The sequence below is a fragment of the Mytilus edulis genome, chromosome 7 (genome assembly GCF_963676685.1).
Source record: "Mytilus edulis chromosome 7, xbMytEdul2.2, whole genome shotgun sequence".
Taxonomy (NCBI): domain Eukaryota; kingdom Metazoa; phylum Mollusca; class Bivalvia; order Mytilida; family Mytilidae; genus Mytilus; species Mytilus edulis.
Window position 1 is genome coordinate 7100877 of NC_092350.1, and position 19452 is coordinate 7120328.

At 31.4% G+C, this 19452-nt stretch overlaps 1 protein-coding gene across 2 annotated transcripts in view; it reads left to right on the forward strand.

Annotated features, from left to right (window-relative positions):
- Positions 1 to 18965, forward strand: part of LOC139529834 (uncharacterized) — a 67342-nt gene extending 48377 nt beyond the window's left edge. The window contains exons 17-30 of one of the 2 annotated variants that reach the window (XM_071325746.1): positions 30 to 66; positions 4039 to 4136; positions 5295 to 5423; positions 6371 to 6519; positions 6907 to 7042; positions 8736 to 8885; positions 9577 to 9621; positions 10803 to 10902; positions 11845 to 11918; positions 12850 to 12978; positions 13775 to 13897; positions 14240 to 14376; positions 15636 to 15771; positions 16611 to 18965. In XM_071325746.1, coding sequence (XP_071181847.1) covers positions 30 to 66; positions 4039 to 4136; positions 5295 to 5423; positions 6371 to 6519; positions 6907 to 7042; positions 8736 to 8885; positions 9577 to 9621; positions 10803 to 10902; positions 11845 to 11918; positions 12850 to 12978; positions 13775 to 13897; positions 14240 to 14376; positions 15636 to 15771; positions 16611 to 16682 — 1515 coding nt within the window. In that variant the 3' untranslated portion in view covers positions 16683 to 18965. The remainder of the gene's footprint in view (positions 1 to 29; positions 67 to 4038; positions 4137 to 5294; positions 5424 to 6370; positions 6520 to 6906; positions 7043 to 8735; positions 8886 to 9576; positions 9622 to 10802; positions 10903 to 11844; positions 11919 to 12849; positions 12979 to 13774; positions 13898 to 14239; positions 14377 to 15635; positions 15772 to 16610) is intronic. The other variant, XM_071325747.1, reaches the window with a different exon arrangement.
- Positions 18966 to 19452: the final 487 nt, after the last annotated feature.

Below are 19452 nucleotides of genomic sequence, written 5' to 3' on the forward strand. Positions count from 1 at the left end.
ATGTATAAATATATTTGATTTTCTTTCAGGGTTTTGAAAAGGAAAAATGCTATATTGCATGTCAAGGTAAAAAATGTTTATAATTTCAAATTCAAGAAATATTATTTAAAGAAAAAAATGACTTCCATTCAAAATACCAATAATACTTCATGAATAAAGCAAATATTTAGAACGCAATTAACTATACATTTTTAAAGATTATCTGCGTTAAATTTGAGAGGTACGTAGTCATATTCATGTTTAATAACAAAAATAGCAATGATGTCACTTAAAGTCATCTTCCGAACAGCAGAGGGGTTTTTTACCAAATTAGGGTCTTAGTTTGATTGTGTTTAGTTTAAACATATTTATTTATAGTGGATTGGGAAACATGTTTTGCAACTTATATTAATCCCTTTCCACTTTGCGAGTGCGAGTACTGCCTTGTAGTGGCATTAGTCTGCTCTTTTTCAAAATCTACAAGGGTTTATTAATGTGCAAGAGATGTGGCTCTCTCTTAACACGGGTCAGCCATTTATCACCCGCATCCGACGGACTATCATCGTTTCCTCAATGGCACTGGCTACGGTTACATGGAAATGTAACAATAATAAAAATATTATTGTTACATTGGAGACTAAATGCCGGAATGCATGGTTGGGTAAGGACCTGACTAATTACGAATGTAACAATAACTATTGAGGCTACGGTTACATAGCGTTATTATTACATGAAAAACAGCAATGTCACTACGATGAGCCTTGTAATCTGGTAATAGGTACTAAATAATAAAAGTTGAAGACATTTATTTTATATTTACAATACATACAATTATTACATACAATTTCTTTATTTTTTTTTATTTACAATGACAGTTTCTACATATCCCGTAAATGAATTTTGGAGTATGTTTAAGTCCGACACATTTTTGACGAAACCACTCCAGGCAGCCATCACCATGATCACACACCAGTGGTGCCGCTTTGTGAACTTAGTATAATTTCATTCTGCGATATTCCTTTTAGAAGATAAGGCAACATTTAATGTTTGCCATGGTTCTGGTGAGAAATACTTTTTTACTCTAGCAATGTTGATATTCTTATCCAATATTTTGGTTGGAAGCATGTGATGTAGTTTCATGTCGTCTTTCAATATGATCGCATTGCTGTCCATTACGGATTTTAGGTTTACCTCACTTTTAGTATCCAACTTAGCAGTTAGTAAACTGTAATTTGCTTTGGATGTATCAAATTTTTTTAGAGCTGCGTTCGTATCTATAGCTGTATGCAATTTGTGTCTTGATATTGTTTCAGTTTCGTTTCAAACGCATCCCAAGTTTTAATTTTTTCATCCAAAACAAAATTGGTAATAGGAATCTCTTCATCCATTGTTCAAAGTAACCCTAACCCTAACCATGATGACAGTAATACGAGTAGGTGTGCAGTTAAACTCTTTAAATACCATTTGTTGAATGATGATATGTATTATTTATCATTATTACAAGTACTATATATAGTACATGTGAAAGAATTAAGCAACACAACTATAGAAGATTTAAATTTAATAAATCTAGCATGCATACATTGCTGTTTTTCATGTAACAATAACACAATGTAACCGTAGCCTCAATAATTATTGTTACATTCGTAATTAATCGGTTCCTTACCCAACTTTGCATTCCGGCAATTAGTCTCCAATGTAACAATAATATTTTTATTATTGTTACATTTCCATGTAACCGTAGCCAGTGCCTTCCTCAATACCATACTCGCAAATTATGTCAAATGAGAGCCGAAAATTCAGTCCCTAAAATTTTCATCCCGAAACGGTAATCGAAACAGGAACTTTTGTGTTAGTAGTCCGATGCACTAACCATTACACCACGGCTCTCAAGAATTCCAAGACTTTTGACTGTTTGATTGTGGGATGTACAAGTTTGCAGCCACGTCTGGTTCCTCGTGTAACAGGCTGCCCTGTCCTGTGTACGTATAAAACTCTTACAATACCCCTTTAAGAGATGTCCTACTGCAAGGCAAAATTGCTGTCTTGTGCAATTTACCCTCATGTTCTAGTGGCAGTCTACATTTCCCTGATGTTCAGCACGGACGTCCTTAATAACAGGAAAGTATTTTTTGTATTGTTAGTTTTCTATCGTTCGGAACATGGATGACACATTTGCCACTGGACGTTAAGCAAACAACAATCAATCAATCATGTTTGTATGTTGGTGTTACATCTGCGTTAAAAACGATCTGCCCACAACATGCAGAACAAACAATAAACAATTACGAAATGTTTGTGAAGGGTACGGGAACAGGTGTTCTTCTCAATCAGAACACTGATATTAGGATCTTTGGTGATATTATGTTAGAGTCTTGAAATTCTATTCTTTGCTAGTTCTACTTTTCATACATTTCCAAGACCAAACAAGATGTAGATATCGACGATATCGACAATGTCGGCACGATATCGAATCGATATTGACAATTGAATACACCGTGACAAAACACACTGTTGATATCGACAATTTCGGTATGATATCGACAACAGCGATACGATGTCGATTCGATATTGACATAGAAAATTTTAAACCTTTCCCTATGATATATGGTATATGGATATACATTAAAGGAGAAAAAAACAATAATCTCAAAAGAAGTGTTGACAACGCAGGACTATATAAGAAGAAGGGCAAACAGAGGACAAAAGACAACATTTGACATTAAAACTAAAAACAAATGAAAAACGCAGACCCCGAAATACTTGGGCGACCATACCACAAATTCTAATTGCGTTTACATCTATGTTTTGATGAATGTCAAGTTAAGATATCTTACATTGTCTTTTAAATGCATTGCCAACAAAGACATAAATCGTATGTAAACTGGATTTAAAAAGAAAATTTACGGATTAACTTCAACCGGAGAAAAAAAATATATAAACGCACTTAGTCCCCCTTTTGAATGATACAATCAATAATCAAATTACCCTCATGCGTTGTCAAATGAAGATCGTCATAGTGTTGAATATTTTATATCATGTAGTTTTATTACTTAATAATCAACATAGAAATTTATATAAAACAGCATCATAGACAAAATGTCAATTGTGTCAAAATGTCAATTCATTTTAAAATATTTCAAATTTACTTTGCTCGTTTAGCGTTTTTATGTTCATTGTATAAAATTCATTGTATTGTTAAATGAAAAAGGGGATGTTTGTCGATATCGATTCGATATCATCGATATCGACAATATCGACAACCAAGACAGATGTTTAAGGCCGTTGTTCAAGTTGTGGAATGTATGTCGATATCGATTCAATATCGTCGATATAGACAACAAAGACAGAGGTTTCGGAATATGGAATGCTTATCGATATTTATGCGATATCAACATTCAAGACAGAGGATTCAGGCGATGTGGACATAACAACATACATACGATTAGTCATGTATCAATATCGAATGGATATCATCGATATCGTTGATATCGACACAACATCGTGTCTTGGACATACCTCCTACTTTTACCTATATTCAAACGATCATTGTTAAAAAGTAAACCTAAAATACTGAACTCCGAATTAAATTTTTTAAACACGACGAGTTCAAGGAAAACAGAAAACAAATCATACGTTACCAACCAATGAAACGAATTGAAAACAACCGTTATGTAAAACAAAACTTCGACATCCTCGTTTGCATTACATATATATGCAATACAATTGAATAATTTATAAACGTTTTACCTACAACAAACAAGTACAAAACACATTAACTCAATTACAAATATGTAAAATCTATACGTATAGAATAAAGAGAGATAATAATTTACACATAAAAAAGAAAACAACAGCAATAGAAGAACCATTTAAAGAAAAAAAAGCATGTAAATATAAAATCTTCGACGTCTATCTTAAATCTTTGCACACAAACGTTATTGACTACTTAAGCTAGAAACACATATACATGTAGATTATCTGATAAGTTAAATTATCCAAACATCAAAACAACTCTACAAGAAAGAGGACATCATTATGATTACCTTTGATTTACAGGTCCAATAAAACCTACAGTGGCTGACCACTGGAAAATGATATGGCAGGAAAATGTTTATCAAATTGTAATGTTGACAAACTTGGTAGAAGGTATTAAGGTAAAATTAGTTACGTAAACAAATAAACAGGCTAATGAAAATGATGAGATATGTTGTGTGACATAGGCGAAAAATATCAAAAGCTAAAAACAAACTGACAACGCCATGCCAAAGCAAAATGGAAAATTATCAAAAGACAAACATTAAGGTTGAACATACAAAACACCACAAATATTTTAGAAAACTGAATTTTGAGAAACAGAAACCCCATTAGAAACTTGTGTTATATCATTTGGGCTCAAAGGGTAAGAAGATCCTGCTCCAAATGTGCCACTATTTACATTTAAAGAAAACGGACTTGTTTGGTGATACGACAGTTGTAGCATATTCGCTGTCATCTATTAAACAGATGTTCAATAAAGGTCAATAAGCTCGTAATGGTGTCTGTTTAGTTTTCTGACGAATGATTTTAACAACACCACTTGAAGCGTTTGGTTCAAATAGCTTTCGTGTGTGTATATATATATTTATCGCTATTTTGTGCATTTTTCTTTTGATCTTTTTTTGTGATAATTTTCATATCGTGCTTCTCGCTTGAGATGGAAAAATTATCGCTAGAAACTAAGGAGGCCACGTGGCGTTGCTAGCGAAATTGACATGAAATTGACAACGTCCTCATAGGTAAAATAGCGATAAACAGATTATCATTGGTCATCTCAACTCGATTGCTGTTCTCACTTTCGCTGTACCAGCTCAAGCGAGAAAATCAATCTCGTTGAGATGACCAACGATAATCTATAAATATATATATATATCTTTATCTTTATTCTCACAAACCAAATTACAAAGGTATAGAGATACAGTGAACAGCAATCCTATATCAAGAAAATCGTTAGAGTAATAAATGCGCTTCTGGAAAGTTGCTACATAAAAATGCACAATTCACAATTTGGAAGTTGAAATCAACTTTTGTGTTGCAATTTTTCATTGTCATCATTGTCAATTACTAGATGTCAATTAACTTAATTAAGATTTGAGGCCGACTCATCTTAAGTTTAAAGGGAGTTACCGTTTAAAGATAAAGATAACTTACCGAGGCTTTTTAGATTTGAAATAAAATTATTGTTTCAAACGATCAGACTACCTGCATATATCAATCGTGTTCAATTTTTACTTGATGAAAAAGAATATACCATCTGTTGATTTCTTTATGAATAGATTAAATGTGAACAATACTGGCCTAGTGGTGGTAAACAAATGGTCCTTGGAAATCTGATCATCCGTCTTAATGTTGAAAAGGAGAGAACAGCATATGTCACAAGAGAAATAACAATTGAAGACAAAAAGGTATTATATTGTATTATTTTTAGGGAAGCTAATTAGCAATAAAATAAAACACTACGAATGGGTAGAACTTTTGTCAAATTGCTTCTGCTTTGTTTATGTGTATTGTAAGCTAATTATCAGAGCACATTAGAAACATGTCTGCATAATTGATGAACTTAACCCGAAAGGAAATACAGTGATTGACAAAGTCCTTACAGATAGTTTGATAAAAAAAAACTCTGTATCTAGTCCAAGTCCTTTTTTAAACGTCATAGAAATCAGAAAATTTTGGATGATTTCAAATACAGTCCCTTTTGGAAAAAAGCGTATCTTTACAATGTGTAAGAAACTTAACTAAGTATAGATTTCATTCCCACAAGCGGAATATTGAATATTGTAGAATATGGAAGATTCAAAAAGGAGCAAGAATAGGAAGCTTATATATTTGATGTAACTGTGGTGTAATGGGGATAAATTTCGTTTTATTTCAATATGTCTGTAACAAAAACATAAGAAAATTGTTAATTAGGTTTGCAAAGCTATAAGGTATGGATAAGTTTACATGGAATGTAGTTTAGGTCAACCCCAAATGTAAAGGTATTGCCCAATATTCGGAAAATGCCACGGATAAAAAGAAAAACTTATAGAAATTCATCGATTTATATATACTCTGTAAAATTGCCTCTGGTTGTTTTAAAAATGTTCTGTTATGCAATACATGTTACTGCTCCATAGGTGTAGTCCATGTAAACATATACCCACACTCATTTTTATCCTTGGTGATTCAAAGATTAAACGTAGATTTTTTATTATGCCATTCTGTTCATTTGTGTTTTCCTTGGAGTAACGTAGTTTTTGTTATTTTCTTTGTGTTAGCTACCCGCAATTCTGGCTTCAATTGGTATATGTATTTCAAAACTATCTTATATCGATACTAACATTTACTTCAATGCATTTTAATTTTTCAGACTAGCAAAAAGCGTAAAATAACTCAATATCATTTCACAGCTTGGCCAGATCATGGGACGCCAGATCCATTGTATCTTGTATTGTTTCATAGGCATGTGATGTCTGATACCAAAGCTGGACATTCAGGACCTTTGTTGGTTCATTGCAGGTAAAAATTGTCAAATCTATTTTCAGTTATTTAATACTAGTAAGTTTCAATGCAATTAGCGTCAAAATAATTACCTTAAAATAGTTATGAATAAATGAAAAAGAAATAAAGACAGCTAACCAACAACACAAAACACAAAAAAACGATCTAGTGGTTAACAACATTATACATTTATTAAAACCCTGGGGACAAAGGCAAATTTAATGTACGAAACATAAACTATTTCACGATATGAAGTTTTATCTATTTATCGAATAGAAAATAAAGACGTGTTTTCTTAAACAAATGAAGCTTGTAACAAAGGAAGAAAACGTTCTTGAAAAGCTGTCAATTGTTGAAGAAGCTTTAATACTCCTGTCATTTTTATGATTTGTTTATTTATTGCAGTGCTGGTATTGGGAGAACAGGAACTTATATTGCCCTTGACGCTCTGTTAGAGGAAGGTCGAACTACAGGATTTCTTGACATTTTCAAATTTCTGAAGAAAATGAGATACAGCCGGATGAATATGATTCAAACTGCGGTAAAAACTGACACTATATATAGATGTAGATCATAAAACTTTGTTTACATCAAATTTCATGCAAGACAATATAGTTCTATATACATGACAGGGGATGCATAGCAAAAGTTTTAGATCACACATTGTGTTTATTCAAACTTAAACTTAATGCATTATGACGTGGAATGTGTGTGGTTTTAGAGGATTTGTCTTGTCTGAAGCAATAATAAAGACTGATATTGTAAAATACTTATAACGGGTTATTGTTCTCTATAATGTTGTTCACTACCAACAAGGTAACAAATGGATTATTAGACAAAAATGATAGAGGTTTGAAATGGCTAAATGTACTTACTTTGACCTATTATTTTTTTTTACAAATTGTGACGCGGATGTAGAGTTGTCTCATTTGCACGCATACCACATCGTCTTATATCTATATAGCTACAAAGAACACAGTCATGCTGTGCGTTCTGTGTATTATGTGCATACTGCGTCGTGTGCTATAAGGTACAATTAAGGTCAAGTTACAGTAAATGGGCTATGTCACAGATCTAGATTTCAGTAAATTTTCCAACTCTGGTTCAATGAAATTCAACTCAAAATTAAAAATAATGCATTTCTTTCATATATCATTGAAAATATTACTGATTGAATTCTTTCAAAATTCGTGAACATTTGTACAGAAAGCACTACAATCGGCATAAAACGTTCAAAAATTTGTCTTAAAATCGCTAAATCTTTAAATCTACTCCATAATTTTTTTTTTAAAAAGCTATATGTTGTTGATACATTAATTTCCGTTATAACGATGCAAAATAAAGATAGGGTCACCGACTGCGTTTTTACGGTATACATCATTCAAAGATAAGTTCTTTGTGAAAAGAAATCTAATAAAACGTCGACATGATCGTAACGTCGCCGCGTTGCAGGCCGTAAATCGTGTTTTACTATGTTTTTCACTACCAACAAGGTAACAAATGGAATTTTAGACAAAATTCGACGTCGGTGACCATATGATTATTTTATATCATTAAAACAGAAATGTATGTGTCAACAACTCATAGTTTTTAAAGAAAAATCTATGAAGTAGAATTAGAGAATTGGCGATTTTAAGACGAATTTTATCTGTTTTCTCGTCGATTTTATGTGCTTTTTATACAAATATTCACCAATATTAAAAGAAATAAATCTGCAATATTGCAGATAATAAAAGAGATAAATGCTTTATTTTTTCGATTTTCAGTTGTAGTTTACCAAGCCAAGGTTGTAAGCAAAATTTTAGCAAAATCTGCAACATAGCCCATTTACTGCTCCTTGACCTTAAAAAGAGTATTAAGTGATTAACCTGAATTTTGTCATATAAGTCTCATTTTTGTTTGTTGACCTAATTTCAATATGGACTTAAAGGTTTCAGCAAATCACATAATTATGTTAGCCACAAGATAGCCAAAAAGCGTTGATTATTGTCTTTATGATACAAATCAGTATTTTGGTAATCATTTGATGCGTAATCGGACGAAAAAATGTACAATTTGCAATTTGGAATCGATACGCCTCGAACAACTACTCAAAGTATTTTAGAAATAGCATTTTAATTGAACGAACAAAGGTTCTCTTGACGCATCAACGGAATGAACAAATAAGAGACGGGTTACAGTGTTTCAGGTATTTTAACAAAGGCTTATAAAGACATGTCTTATTATCATAACAGAACCAGTACGTATGTTTACACTATACCCTTCTGGAAGCTTTCACTATGAAAGATACAAAGATTCGTAAAGACAAGTTTAGTGAAGTGTGGATGAGCATTTCGACAGATAATAGACCGGTCAATCATCAAAGACTGGACGAAGAATTCAAGGTACAAATATAACAATTTTATAAACAAACAGATTATTTGACATGTATTCAGACGCACAATCAAGTGCGTTATTACAGATTTTTTTGTATATTTGATATATGTTATTAAGACTACAACCCAACGAGAAATTACATATGAACGTAAAACGCAAAAAGTAAAATCCCAAAAATACTAAACGGAAAATTCAAAACGGAAAGTTCCTTTTCAAATGGCTAAATCAAAACCTCAAACACATCAAACGAATGTATTACAACTGTCATATTCCTGACTTGATACAGGCATTTTCTGATGTCGAAATTGGTGGATTGAACCTGGTTTTATGGCTAGCTAAACCTCACACTTGTATGACAGTCGCATCAAATCCAAAAGCAATAGACTATCAATACTTTGCCATAGTACCACATCTTCTTATTTTTAGGTACTCATCATTTTAAAATGTTTTGTTGGTTCAAACCTACTTTTTATGGTTCAGTGTGGATTTGAAATTACATTTGTGAAACTATATAGCAAATACAGATATAGCTACATAATCACAACATGACAACTTTTGTATGTTTTCTTTAAAACAAAACAAGTAAAAAACTGTCATAATTTTTCTCATACAGTTTATCTAATGGTGCAATGTTTTATATATGATGGAAATCTGACAGTAAGCTACTTGTATTATTTATTTCGATTAAACCTTATTTAGGACCTCCAACAACATGTAAGAGAAATAAAGGGTCTGTCATCCTCTGTAAGTAAGACCATCTCCTCCTATGATTTTATTTTGTGTTTGTGAAATAGGCTGTGCATTTGTTTTTATGTTTATATTTTATAAGAAATTATCTACATTTCTAAGTGGAATTCAATGTCCTCCAGAAAAGAAAACTGGTTAAAAATGATAGAATTTAGGCTTTTTGTAATTGAATTATTAGGTAAATAAACTCATCATAGATAAATGTGATGTGTTTCTTTATTGCATGCGTATGCATCTTCATATTACATTGAAACTTTATTTCATGTCGTTTTATTTGCCTTATAACTTTAGTTATTGTTTCGTTTTAATGTTAAGAAATCTCTTTTTGGTTAAATTTTTGGCGCTAATGTTATGTAACAACAAAGAACAAGTATTGCATTGTGCCTGATAAGTCTATACAGGAATATTTGCCTTGTGGTGATACTGCATGTAACAGAATGCACTTTGCTAGATTACTTTGTTTTCTGTAACAGTAAAGCATGGTACGTGTAATATGTAAAAGTCTTATATTGCTTTATTTTCGTATGATCTGCCTTGCTTGTCCATTATTGATAAAATACTTTATCATCAGATTGAACTTTGTCTTATTTATTTTTTATTAAAACAATATTAATCACAGATGATAATTAGCATTAAGATTTTCCTTGCAAGGCATACCATTCTAAGACTATATATAATGCGTCTACTTTAAGGGTTCTATGGTAGGATAATTTCAATTCAGTTTCTTTTCTTTGCAAAACATAATACCGCATTGTTTACATCGCTACTTCATTATGTGCTTTGAGTAATAAAAAAAGTGATAACCATTCTTTTGAACACTTTAATTCTTGCTGTAATTGTGAATTCTAGCTTTATAAAAAGTTACACTATCAAAAGAAAATCATTCTAGAAAATATATATATATTTGTTTTTGTTTCTTCTTGATTACATCAACATTGGGTATCCTATCTCATAGTCATATACTGCATTACCTACTAAGTTAATAAATCCCCAGAGCAACTTTGGCCAGTTGCTGTTCATCAATGTAGGTTTTCTGGTTTTGTGTGGGTTTTTTCCAATCTTTATTATTCTAGAAACATTAAGAATGAATGCACCAATGAGAATCATACGTTTTTATACGGTACTGATGTTTTTTATAAAGAAAAATAAAATAGCCATTCAAATGATTTTTCCTTCAGATGCTAAATGCTAAGAAGGATGAGCAAAATCAAACTCAACATAATGCTGCAATGAGTACAACAAACTTGGCGAAAAATAGAAACAAAGATGTTTTACCAAGTAAGTTCAGTCCGTCTTATTTTCCGAAGTATGTAAAATGTCATTTAAATGGTATGATACTTGTAATTGGGTATCGAAATTTATAGGAAATATAAATAAGAACGTGTGACCTGAGTACCAATGTGACAATCAATTCTCAATTCAAGTCACAATGTTTAAAAAGTAGACAATTAAAGGCCAACGTACAACCTTCAACACGGAGCCTTGTGTAGCACCGAACATCAAGCTATATTAACCTATCAAAATATATGACCATTAATTTCAAAACGAGAATCGTTAAGTAAAAACACTAATTACGAAAGATATTGACAGTCAAATGTTTGTGTGTTTCAATCTACTTTCCTTCATTTCAATTAAGCATATATATTTTTATTTTCCCCTTAAATAATACCATATTTTCAAAGAGTTTGTCAATATGATTGTGACTAGTTAATATTGGTGGATCTAATTATAAGAACATTAAGAATATGTGACTTTATAATTCTGACTAATCAAATCTTTGAATATTTGTAATATAAACATTAGTTTCCACAACTTTTGTTTTCTATGTTTTGTCATGTGTACTATTGTTTGTCTGTTTGTCTTTTTAATTTTTCACCATGGCGTTGTCAGTTTATTTTCGAGTTTGACTGTCCCTCGGTATCTTTCGTCCCTCTTTTAAAAGTAAAAGTAAAGTAAATTTGTGGTGAACGTCTATATAATAACTAGCAAACGACAACTTAAAACTGTATGATTCAAGCATACTTCACAAAAACAAATATCATATCAGCCAAGCGTCACATACATCACTATTAGGGTAAACGTGAGTATCAAATATAATATGTGAGTACCATATACAGCTTAAGTTTGCAACCCGGATTTGCCTTAAATCAATTAATGACTAGTAAAAAGCGGCAAACTACTGTTACCTCATCCATAAGTATATTTTTGTGTGATTTTTAGTGGATGATAAACGAGTTTATCTTGTATCCTATGGGAAAGGGAGATCTGATTATATCAATGCAGTACAAGTGCCTGTAAGTTTTATAATGCTATGTAGTTTACGTTATTTCGGTTATTTCCTTATTAGTCCTAACACGTCAAAACTTATCTTTTTTTTTTTAAACTATTTGCTTTCGTGTTTGAAACCAAAGAGAACAACGCTGGTATATATATATATGCATTGCACAATGGCTTGCACGACATTGACGAAATCAAACATAAAATGCTGAAACAAGTAGAAAATGACATATCATCCTCAAGCAATGTGATAGTTTTAAAAACTATTTTCCACATTTTCTACATAAAACAATGTCTGTATCCAGTCACGAATTAATTTAACAATATGTTGTTATCCATTCGTTTGGTATATTTGGGCTTTTGATAATGCCATTTGATTGGGGATTTTCCACAGAGTTCAGTATTTTTGTTATTTTACTTTATACATGTATACATTCACTGTCTCACATTTTCAAATTATATCGAAATAGAGATTTATTTTCAAATCTTTAAAACTTCGTGTATATACATTAGGTTTACATAATACGTCTATGATTGTTTGTATTACTCGACGATAGGGACAACCTGATGTCTATATGTATGCGTTATATCCCAACCTATTTCTTTTGATAACATACATGATTCTGTCGCTTCTGTTTTGTCTCTTATATTCCCTATACACATTTTTGACAGGGAATTAATAACTCATAAGGGCTTGTATTAAAACTGATTCCAAAGGAATGACATAAGAAATACGTTTGGAACTGAAAAGTCATAGCATTATATACAAGGTTTCTTTTGATACCATTGCGTTAATCACCAGGAATTCATATACATACCGAGTGAATCGGGAAACTCAAGTGATACCAGTATACAATTTTATAGGTAGGATATACGTTTTGTTTTAATTCACTGTTTCTTCATTTCATTTGGTTACATTTTTACAAATGTTACAATTGTGTATTCCAGTCTTACACCAAGTTTGTTGGCTACATTACCACACAGCTACCATTACCAGATACTAAGATAGATTTCTGGACAATGATACGAGACCACATCTCTTCGACCATTGTACTGATTATTAACAACAACAAAGAGGTACGACATCAAGTTTATACTGATTTGTATCATTGAATTATAAATGAAGAGTGATCTCGTTTACTTTTTATTGGCCTTGGTATTTGAATTTTTATAGTTAGAGTATGTATTCCTCCTCCTGTGAGTTACATAGCGCAATTCACTGCCCGTATTATTCTACTCATGTAGTTGAGGTTGATATAGAATTCTTAAAAGCCTCTCTCATGACGTCAATTACGCTCTTGATGGGCATGTAACGTCATAGACTTCCAGGTGTCGATTTTATTTTCTGGCACACGAAATGCAACCAGTTAGAATTAAGTAAGAGGATTAAAAGGGTTTGTTCATCATATTTTCTACGATAAGGTATATTCCGTATCTCTGTCTTTTTTAGTGTAAACTGTCTGTATTATTTCCATGATACATAACAACATGCTCATACTTATAATATTTAAGGCTGACCTTTGAATTTTATATAGTTAGAGTATGCATTCCTCCTCCTTTGAGTTACATAGCGCAATTCACTGCCCGTATTATTCTACTTATGCAGTTGAGGTTGATGTATAATTCTTAAAAGCCTCTCTCATGACGTCAATGACGCTCTTGATGAGCATGTAACGTCATAGACTTCCAGGTGTCGAATTTTTTTTCTGGCACACGAAATGCAACCATAAAGAATTAAGAAAGAGGATTAAAGGTGTTTGTTCATCATATTTTCTACGATAAGGTATATTCCATATCTCTGTCTTTATTTGTGTAAACTGTCTGTATTATTTCCATGATACATAACAACATGCTCATACTTATAATGTTTAAGGCTGACCTAGTGTACTCACAGTCAGAGGATAATGTAACCATTGGTGAATTCAACATAAAGATGTCGGCACGAAGAGAAGAAGAAAATGACATCACAGAGGCAACCATTGTTCTCTCTAAAAAGGTAAGATACAACTACGATAGATTTTATTATTTCTAAAAAAAAAGACTTACAATTTTTTTGGACAAACTGGAGCATTATAATTAAAGTTTAAATTAAAACAAACAGTTATATAGATGTATGTTTACATATTGTTACTACCCTCAAATTTTAATACAAAACTGTTTCAACAAGTTTTCTGAGTAACCTTAAGTGATATAAGTATATATATATATTATAATATTATGCTCGAGATCAAAAGTTAAGAGCTCAAATATGCACGGGGTTAAGGAGCAGTAACAAAAAATTAACATAAAAGAGCCATAATCGGAAATATGTTATAAAATAATATTTATTATGTTATAGGATGACAAACCGAGACCAATAGTATTGTTCCAAGTCATATGTAAAAGTATACCTGACCCGGCTGTACTCTGTAAACTTGCTGACCTTATTTCAACACGTGCAACTATGTCAAATGATCCGATAACAGTTGTAAGCAGGTATGAAAAAAATATTCGCTTGTTTCTAAGGTGAAGCTTTCAAATATTTTCTTCTTAAATAGTTGCTTTTATATTATATGAAACGGATAATAAATTATCATAGATACCAGGATTGAAATTTCATATTGACGCCAGACGCGCGTTTCGTCTACAAAAGACTCATCAGTGGCGCTCGAATCAAAAATGTTAAAAAGATCAAATAACGTACGAAACATTCAGGACCAAAAATTCCTAAAAGTTTTGCCAAATCAACTAAGGTTATATATTCCTAAGATAGAAAAGCCTAAATATTTAAAATATTCGAAGTTTTTGTAAGAGTTAGTTTATAATTATGAACATATCAATGATATGAATCAAGTAAACACAGAAGTGCTGACTAATGGGCTGATGATACCCTCGAGGAATTAAAACTTCATCAGCAGTGGCATCGACGCAGTGGTTGTAAAGAAACTCATCATAGATAGCAGGATTAAAATTTTATATTAACGCTAGACGCGCTTTTCGTCTACAAAAGGCTCATCAGTGACGCTCGAATTCAAAATTGTTAAAAAGAACAAATAAAGTACGAAGCATTGAGGACCAAAAATTCCTAAAAGTTTTGCCCAACTACAGCTAAGGTAATCTATTCCTGAGGTAGAAAAGCCTTAGTATTTTAAAAATTCAAAGTTTTGTTAACAGTTTATTGTTAATTATAAACATATCAATGATAATTCAAGTCAACACAGAAGTGCTGACTACTGAGATGATCATATTAAACTGAATTTAAACACCACCAGCAGTGGCATTGACCCAATGGTTGCAAATAAACTCATCATACTGATATTAAACTACACATAACCGATAATACTTTTGGAAAGAAAGAAAAATAACCATTTGGCTCAGTGGTGAAGGTTAGAATGCTGGATGAAATAATTATGTAAATTCAAATTCTAATCTCTAATTTATTCATATTGAGTCACTGCCATACGTAAAAAAAAACATTCTTACTAATAATAAGAAAATGAAAAGGATGGACATCACCTATGTAATCAATTGCTGAATCGGGACCTTTCAGATTAAAAAAAAAGTTGCGAATATTAAGATTGCAGAAGAATCCGATTTTTGTGTTTTGGTTTGTATTGTTTTGTTTTGTTGTTCTTTTAACATCATTTGTCATAAGTACAGCTGTTCATGTACTACTATATATTTTTCACCTGTAATTTACATTTTATAAACTTCTCTTTTTCTTATCTAATGTAATTGCTATTTTGTTAACGCAGTGACGGTGCCAAGAATTGTGGACTGTTTTGTGCTTTCACCAATGCCGTGTCCAGCATGCAGATCGATAATAACGCAGATATCTTCCAACTTGTGAGACTTCTACAATTAAGGCGTTCGGAGTTCTTCACCGACTTTGTAAGTACTAATAAAATGTTGCACGCTTATAACTAAGTTGCACGCTTATAACTAACATGAATATAGAATGTCATTGATGTATCATAGTTTGTTTTAGTTTTTAGATGTGTTATCGGAATATCAAATATTTTGATCAACATATTATTGATTATTTTGGGGGTTAGCATATGCAATAAGAAGATTTGGTTTACTTGCCATTGAGACAGCTATCCAAATAAAGGCAACAGTAGTATATCGCTGTTAAAAGTTCATAAATCGATTGAGAGAAAACAAAAACGGGTTACGCACTAAAACCGATGGAATCACATCAATTGTAAGAGAAAACAAGGAAACAACAACCATATTCCTAAAAATGTTCCAATATAGTCTAAATGAATCGGATTTAAGTAATTCTGGGTCACCGTATTGCCTTCAATAATAAGCAAAAGCAATACCGTATAATCAGATGTGAAAATTACCGATTAGTTTATTGCGAATGTAACTGTTGGTATATATTAGAGGAAACATATATAAACGAGATTCAATTTTAAAAATTGAACAACATGACACACACGGCAAAATATCTCAAGTTGGTATAAAGTAAAGTAAAGTAAACAACACCATGATCAAAAAGAGGAAAATCCAGTCGGGCAAAAAAAGATACTTTGCAATCAAAAATCTGAAAATGTATGTAGCGTTTGAACTAAAGAATTGTCTGATCAACTAGCTGTTATACTCATATGTGGCGATCATGTCTGGTCGCATTTATCTGTCAAACAGATACTCAATATTTATATAATCATTAGTTTATTAATTCATCATATTTTTCGTTCATTATGAAAATTCATTTTGTTTTGCAGGAGGAATATAAAAGATGTTATGAAGCTTTGCATGTTCATCTGGAGTCTGCAAATGTTTATGCAAATTTTTAATTATACACAAATGAAAATACTGACTGAGAAGGAACATGTTGTACTGTTTCATCATGAAAGATCTATATGTAGATATATAAATTCTGCTTATGTTGTTTTTCTATAGCACAACTTTTTACTTTTGAATGTTTATTACTGAATATATTTTTCTTTCGATTGTAATGGTTATTTTGTTACCCATGATGCATATAATATTTATAGAATAACAAATCGAAGAATTCAAATAGAGAAAAATATTCAACGTTTGACCGAACAACACATTAATTCACGAATGCGCGTAGCGCATGAGTTAATTATTAGTGTTGTTCGGTCACGAGTTGAATATTTTTAACTATTTGAATTCTTTATTTAATTATTCTTTTTATTACATTGGCAAATGGCTTTTTTTAAGGAAATTAATGTAAAACATGTAAGAAACTATATCTTTTTTTTCTACGCATTCACGATTTGTTTTGATTCGCCGTTATCGACGTTTTGACAACGCCTATTGTTGTACGACGTCAGAACTACGTTAATTTAACATGTTAAACTATCGGTTTTTATTTAACTGGTAAATCAATGCAATTCATTGCAACCAATGTATTTTAAAAGTTCATATAATTCTCCGATATTGAATGTATTTTTTACCCGCAATATTCTGTTTAGCCAGCCAAATATAAGAAAGGACAATTCATAAGTTAATGCATACATCGACTTTTCAAGGTTTTCGTCGACCTTTTTAGTTTATCGTAGAATTTTGAAGATTCTCACGAAAGATTCATAATCGTTGTTCCTTTATACGGACCTTGTATAAATAGTTTTATACCAATTGTCTGTGTGAACATTTTAGTTTTATAAAACAAAACATCAAGGTTTATGTAAATATGAATTAGATATCTTATTTTTGTCATTTATTAAGTTTGATTTCGCTGAGTGAAAGTTTTAAAATTAGCGGCTATGTTTTCAATCACCATTTTTGTGACTGCATTACTGTTTATTCATGACTTACATAGAAAGAATACAAGATTTATCTTAGCACATTCTACTTGCATAACTTGTCCATTAGGGTTTACTTGTTTCTTGCGTTCATTCAACTTATTCTATATGTCTATCAAATCCATGTGATCTATATCCTTTTTATATACTTTTAATAGATTATTTCAAACCAGAAGCAATACAGCTTTAAATGTTTTGATATTTCTAATTAGTCATTTGGGTGGATCCGAGATTCAGTCTGATCTGTTATTTTCTCAGCTTTGTCAACACATCTAAGAATTGAACATATGTGAAGCTATATGTGAAGCTATTTGGACTGTATTTGCTTTGCGCTCTCATCTCAGCAATTATAAAAGTTTCTGTATTATCCAATTTTTTTATATCCTTGAACTTTTTATTTTGCTATTGGATAAAGGACTTTCAGTTTTTAATTTTCCTTTGAGTTATGTATTTTTGTTGTTTTGTTGTTTTGTTTTGTTTTTTTTTTTGTTTTTTTAACTTTTCAGTGTTTTTATCATTAGTGAATGCAAAATGTTTGTAGAGATATGAATAGATAAACCTTCGACTTGCATCAGTTATCGGTAACGGTAAAAGGTAAGTTTAATTTTTTTTTAAATGCCTGACCTCTGAAAAGCTACTCAGAGGGAATTTGACTAATTTTGAAAACAAATGAGATTGTATTCCATTGACATCCTTTGCAAAATTATTTTACTACATTTTTACTTTTAACATTTGTTAAACTGTAATTCATATGACAACACTTATTAATTAGTATTTTCGATGGTCGCTTCAAATCAGTAATACACCGATGGAAATACAGCACATAACAAGCCATGAAATAATAGTCCTGTGACTTTATTAGTATTGTAAGATTCATTCCCTAAGTAAACTCTAGGGCTGATATTATACTATACTATCGTAATGTGTTAGTTTAGTTTGAGTACCAAGCACCACTTACATGAATTATACGTCATAGCGTAAGATGGAAATTATCGACTTGTTATATCAATATAGGAGCACCATTTATGTTTTAAGCTAAGAACTTACTAGTCAAAAACTGGTTAGTTTGAATACCGCGGAAGTGTTTGGTTTAAGTTACTCTAAGAACTGTGTTTATGAAAAGGTGCATTCAATGAAAAATTTAAATGACTGAATTCATTTTACTTTATTTTTGTGTGTATAGTTGTATATATGATGTATATTTTATTTTATTGCATACCTTGCTTTTCAAATGTTTAAAGAATTGTATAAAAAAAAATATTTTCTTTCGTTTACTGTTATAATTTAAATAAAATTTGCTTTCGCTTATTTTAATAATTTTTATCTTGGATAAGCATTTTTGGGCAAAATATATAAGTAACTTGAACGTTTGTATGGAAGATTAGGCAATGCCAAAATAAGTAGCTGCTTTTCGCTGCCTATATAGAATAACAACTACCCTTGAGAGCTCAAACGGCGAAAAAGTCAGTAATTTAAGGTGTTTATTCGGCCTCCAACAATGAACAAAACTCATACTGCTTAGAATGCAGTAGTGGTTCCGACATAACAAATGGTACCAATGCAAAACAACTTACAAAAAAAGGTTTCTGACTAAAGCTAGTCGCAAGCCAAGTATAATTTTGAAAAAAAGTATGCATCCAAGACAAAATATCAATTAATGCATATTGAATTGATTTAGTGTAACAACGTTATAACCCGTCTTGTGAAACATTACCTTGTGCACTATCAAACTTCGAAAGGTAGTAGAATCTTAAAAACATTTTCGACTTCGTTAGGAGAAAAATTATATGAATAC